Source organism: Elephantulus edwardii, unplaced genomic scaffold, assembly GCF_000299155.1.
Source record: "Elephantulus edwardii isolate Elephantulus edwardi_28Jun2011 unplaced genomic scaffold, EleEdw1.0 scaffold00041, whole genome shotgun sequence".
NCBI classification, from domain to species: domain Eukaryota; kingdom Metazoa; phylum Chordata; class Mammalia; order Macroscelidea; family Macroscelididae; genus Elephantulus; species Elephantulus edwardii.
In genome coordinates this window covers 4,653,476-4,658,897 of record NW_006399791.1, presented here as the reverse complement: position 1 = coordinate 4,658,897, position 5,422 = coordinate 4,653,476, and the positions used below count along the sequence as shown (strand labels likewise).

The following is a 5,422-nucleotide window of genomic DNA, read 5'->3' as shown; positions in this document are numbered from 1 at the left end:
GTTCATAGAGTTACCGGAGGCATGTTATTTAGGAAGTGGATGCCACTTCTGCTTCCAAAATTACATGCAAAACACTACCTTTTAACTCTTCAGTTGCTTTTCTAATATTTACAATGTGTACCTTGCTACTTTCTCTTTTGTTTATACAGTGATGCTGTTGATTTCAGAATGATCATTCTGTTATAAATAATACTACAAATATTTTTTTTGGCCCCAATCATTTGTTATTTTATTCAAATAAATGAAGAAGAGCTCTACACTTTGTTGACACTTTCTCTTAAAATTAAGCAAATTCACCACTCCGTTTTGGTAGTTAGCCCATTTGTTAATATGCTGAGATGAGCTTGGTTCCATCTGCCCCCTTCACACCTTCTTCCTGAAGAACCAACTTTTCGGGTAATGTACATGTGGTAGGTTCCCTGAACTTGACCATGATTCCTCGCAACTCTAAACAACAGATCGAAGCTGTGCTCTATCCTGTGCCATCCTCACAGTCCCCACGATACTCAAGGCCATTGTTGTAGTCACTGTATCAGTTGATCTCATTGAAGAACTTTTGTTACTTCTGTGTTTCCCCCCTCCACATGATGTCTTTTGCCACAGGCCAACACTTCCTGACAACATCCCCAGATTATGAGAGACAAAATTTTACCATCCTCGCTTCTAAGCAGCACCCTGGTTGTACGTCCTCCAAGAGATTTGTTTGTTCTTTTGACAGTTCTTGGTATATTCAGTACTCTTCAGCATCACAATCCAAGGCATCAGTTCTTCAGTCCTCCTTACTCATTGTCCAGTTTTCATAAGTGTACAGAGCAACTGAAACTACTATGGATTGGGTCAGGCACACCTTAGTCTTCACACTAACATATTGTTCCTCAGCACTTAAGGAGATCCTGAGAACAGGTTTGTCCAGTGCAACATGTCTGTTGATTTCTTAACTGCTATTACCATGGACATTGACCATGGATGCAAGTAAAATTAAACCCATTACAACATCAGTCTTTTATCCATTTTCTTGATGTTGCCTGTTGGTCCAGATCTTGGTATTTTTGTTTTCTTTGTGTTAAACTGTAATCCATACCGAAGGCTGTAGTCTGCTCTTCAGTAAATGCTTCAAGTTGTCTTCCCTTAATAAATGCAAGGTTGTGTCATCTGCATAACTCAGGTTGTTGGCAAGTCTTCTTTCATTTTGATGCCACAGTCTTCTTTAGATAGTCCAGCTTCTTAACTTACTTGCTCAGCATACAGATATTACAGATATGGAGAAAGGATACAACCCTGATGGACATCTTTCCTTACCTTAAATCTTAAAATGTCCCTATGTCCTGGTTGAATGACTGCTGCTTGGTGTATGTATAGGTTTTGAACGAGCACATTAAGTATTCTGCAATTCCTCTTCTCAATGTTAGCCATAATTATTTTGATCCACACAGTCAGATGTCTTTGTGTAGTCAGTAAAATAACAACTTTCTGGTATTTGCTTTAATCCAGGATCAATCTGACATTAGCAATGATAACCTTTCTTCCATGGCCTCTTCTTCAGCTTTGGATTTCTGGCAGTTAGTTCCCTGTTAACATACTGTTCTGTTTTTAAATCTTCAGCAGAGTTTTACTTTGTGTGATATTCTTGATACTGTTCCATAATTTCTACTCCCTTGGGTCTTGGTTTTTTTTTTGTTTGTTTGTTTTTTTAAATAAGAACAAATATAGATCTCATCCAGTCAGTTGATCAAGTAGTTGGCTTCCCAACTTCTTGGCTTAAACTAGTGGTATAGATGTCCAAGGCTCCATCTGTTTGCTGAAACAGATTGGTACCCTATCAATATCCAAGACCTAACTTTTTTCCCATTACCTTCAGTGCAGCTTGTACTTCTGTCAGTATCATTGATTCTTTTCTTTCCAGTTCTTTTTGGTACAATGAGCCTATATATTTTTTTCCATCATTTTTTGATGCTTCCTGCATCCTTTCAGATTTTATGCATCAAGACCTTCAGTGTTTGGATTTTTTTTCTGCAGGTCTTTCAGCTTGAGAAGTGCTGTGTGTATTCTTCTCTTTTGGTTTTGTCACTTCAGCTGTTTGTACTTTTTTTTTTACAAACGTAATACCGTTTATTTAACTTCAAAAACATTTCCGCATTCTAAAACATACAAAAAAATGAACAGAACATTGCAAACTGTGTTTAAGTACAGAAGGTTCTGGAACTTCCATGGATGCAGTGGCTCTTCATTTTGTTGACACTGAAGAGCTCTACACTTTGTTGACAAAGAAGGTTTAAAAACAACTGCACTTAACAAAAACAAAAACTCCCCAAAATCCAAATACTTTTTTCATGCCAGCCGAGCCCCCCCCCTTCCACAGCTAATGGTAGCAGATGCTATGTCACTATATACAAAAACCAGACAACCTGAAGTTACATGGATGCCCAGCGCAGTGTCAACAGGTCAGCTTCACAGTGCGTGCCCTGAGCTCCGGCCCCCCAACGGGCATCTTTCCCCCACCCCCAGCCTCAACGCCAAACATGGACTACCAAGAGTTTCTCTTGGTTCTTTTGTCATTTTTACAAACTCTAGATATGTACAGCTGAAAACTCGGGATTCCCAGCCAACAACCATAGTTACCACCATCTTACAAATTAAACCAATGGGGAGGGGGATGTCGGAAACATCTTTAAATGCCTTGTCACACCAGCAGCAAAGTGCACAGTGAGGAGAACACTACGGTGCCTTCCCATTGTAAAAATGCCTGGACATATGTACAGCTTTGAGACAGTTTCCGCGTGCTCCAGACACCCATGGCCACTTCATGGAAACTACTTCTAGAGCACTTTGAAAAGACTACAAGATGATCATGATCCAATTTTGTAATTAAACCTAATGAGGGCAACAGACAGGTCTCAAAGAGACGCAGCAATTACAGCGGCCCCTACACTAAGGTATTCACAAGGAAATAGAGAAACTGGGGTTTTATTCATCCTCCTCCTCCTCCTCCTCTTCTTCCTCTTCCTCCTCTTCCTCTTCTTCCTCCTCCTTGTCCTCTTCATCCTCCTCTTCCACCTTTTTCCGGGCTACTTTAGCAGGGCCCTTCGCGCCATCAAACTTCCCCTTGGACTTACAGTCAGCGACATCCTTATCATACTTCAGTTTTGCCGCCTTGTTGATGTAAGACTGCTTCTCGCCATCACTCAGGTTATTCCACATCTCACCCAGCTTCTTGGCCACATCACCAATAGAGATGCCAGGGTTTGTTGACTTGATCTTAGGACGAAACTCAGAACAGAACAAGAAGAATCCAGACGGAGGCCGTTTGGGGGCATTAGGGTCCTCCTTTTTGCCTCCTTTTGCTGGCCCGTAGTCCTTCATTTCTCTGTCATAACGTACCTTGCCGGCCTTGGCCATCTCATCGAACTTGGCCTTTTCTTTTCCAGACATAGTCTTCCACCTCTCGGAGCACTTCTTGGAGAATTCAGCAAAATTGACTGGAACCTCTGGGTTTTTCTTCTTATGTTCTTCTCTGCACGTCTGCACAAAGAAGGCATATGCAGACATTTTGCCCCTTGGTTTCTTAGGGTCACCTTTAGCCATCTTAACACGAAACACGAAAGGCTTCTTATGCTTTGGAGGCTTCAAGGGAAGGAGGTCCTGCTCTTCCGTCTCCAACTCCACCTCTGCTCCAGAGAAAGTGTCTTCTTCCATGGAGCTGGAGCACGTGGTCTGAAGCTGAGACGTGCTTTCCTCGTCAGAACCCTGCTGTAGGGTGCTTTGACTAGCCATCTCGACACCGGGGCTCCCTGCAGAGCGTTGAGGGCCCAGCAGTGACTACGCAGCAGCTCTGTTTGTACTTTTTGTTACAATTGCTTTGTCTCCTCCGGTGCCCTTTGAAATTTTTTGTTCTGGACTCTTACTTGATCTTCCTATCATTTTGACTTTTCTACATTGACAGGCAAGTTTTAAAATCATCTCCCATCGATTTTGGTCTTTTATTTTTTTATCTTTGTAGTAACCTTTTGTTTTTTTTCATGAATGATGTCCCAGAAGGCATCCTCAGCTTCTCTGGTCATGGATGTTCAATACTTCACCTCTTCCATTTCTTAAGATGATTTTTACATTCAGGTGAGATAAACTTACAGATAACTATGTCTCATGATCATTTTACTATTGCCCAGCTTCAGTTTGAACCTGGATATGAGCTGATGGTCTCTTCTGTTGTCAACCCCTGAACTTGTTTGTCTGCTGATACCGCACGCTTTTCCACCATCTCTCTTCACAGATGCAGTCAGTCTGGTTCCTGCATATTCTGTCAAGTGAGAGTTGTGTCTATAGTTGATGTTTATGATGTTTTGTTGTGTTTTTTTAAAAAAAGTGTTGACAGTGAATAAATCATTGTACAAAGTTCTGTTATGTGGTCCCTGGCCTCATTTCATTTATTGGAGACGCCATCATAAACCAATTCACACTGACATGTTAATGCAGTATCATAATAAGAAAATGGGTTTCCCCTATACCTTAAGTTACGTCAGGAGTCTACAAGCCAGGATTGTTACTTGAAGACATTTGTTGCGCCTAGAGAGGCAAGGCATGCCTGGTTGCATCTAAAGAAAGTTTCTGAACGCACAGGACTTACTCAAGGTGTTTGTGAACTGATAAAGCTCAGACCTTGCCCAGTGAAGACAGTACCTGACCAGGACTTGGAGCAGGATCTCGAGGCACTGTGGCGTGCAGGCTTGCTAGGTGCTGGTGATCCAATTCTGACTGTACAGCAGAGGGAAATAGGCCCTGTCTCAGGCTCTCTCACAGTTGCTTCTCTGTGAAGGGCCTTCGCTGACACTGTAGGGAACTCTGTGGAGCAGGGTTTCTGCATCTGGATTTTTTAATGGCAGTTACTATCAGACTGCCCCTGGGTACTTGAAATCAGGAATAAAGAAAAGGTATGACTTTTGCTTCATGGAGAGAAAAAGAAATGAGAAAGACAAGATGAGAGTGAAAGCCAAAACCTGTGTTGAATGAATTCTGAAGAAGTGATCTGTTCTAATAACAGCATTGCACGTAAGAAGTCCTGGTTTCTAGTCTTTACAAAGTATGTGACATTGAAAGAAAAATTCCAACCTTACTTGCTCATTATTAAAAATGGCACTATCATAAAAATACATGTCTAAGCCAAGGGCTTGAGAATAAAAGCCAGAGTGTGACCACTAAATCCCAATGTCATGCCATGTGCTCTATAAATACCTGTTGACTCAGTGAGAAGGAAGCATTTGATAAATCCTAACGCACAATGTTATAGAGGATGGAAAGGTCAATGATGATGTTGAGCAGGAAACTAACAGAGAAAGATTTGTCATCTTTCTGTGAATTCCCATGTTTATTAGAAGAAATTGTGTCCTTCGGAAAGGACACTGCTTCAAGTGTAGGAGAAAGTGTCTAA

The 5,422-nt window shown here is 41.5% G+C and overlaps 1 protein-coding gene across 1 annotated transcript; it reads right to left on the bottom strand.

The window, feature by feature from the left end:
• Positions 1-2,964: 2,964 nt before the first annotated feature.
• On the bottom strand, positions 2,965-3,594 carry LOC102860751 (high mobility group protein B3-like). The gene has a single exon (XM_006885131.1). The coding sequence runs from the start codon at positions 3,580-3,582 to the stop codon at positions 2,965-2,967; it is 618 nt and encodes a 205-aa protein (XP_006885193.1). The 5' UTR covers positions 3,583-3,594.
• Between the last annotated feature and the right edge of the window lie 1,828 nt (positions 3,595-5,422).

Bases quoted from the DNA above. Each gene is read 5' to 3' on its own strand.
- LOC102860751 (XM_006885131.1), bottom strand. From the start codon at position 3,582: ATGGCTAAAGGTGACCCTAAGAAACCAAGGGGCAAAATGTCTGCATAT.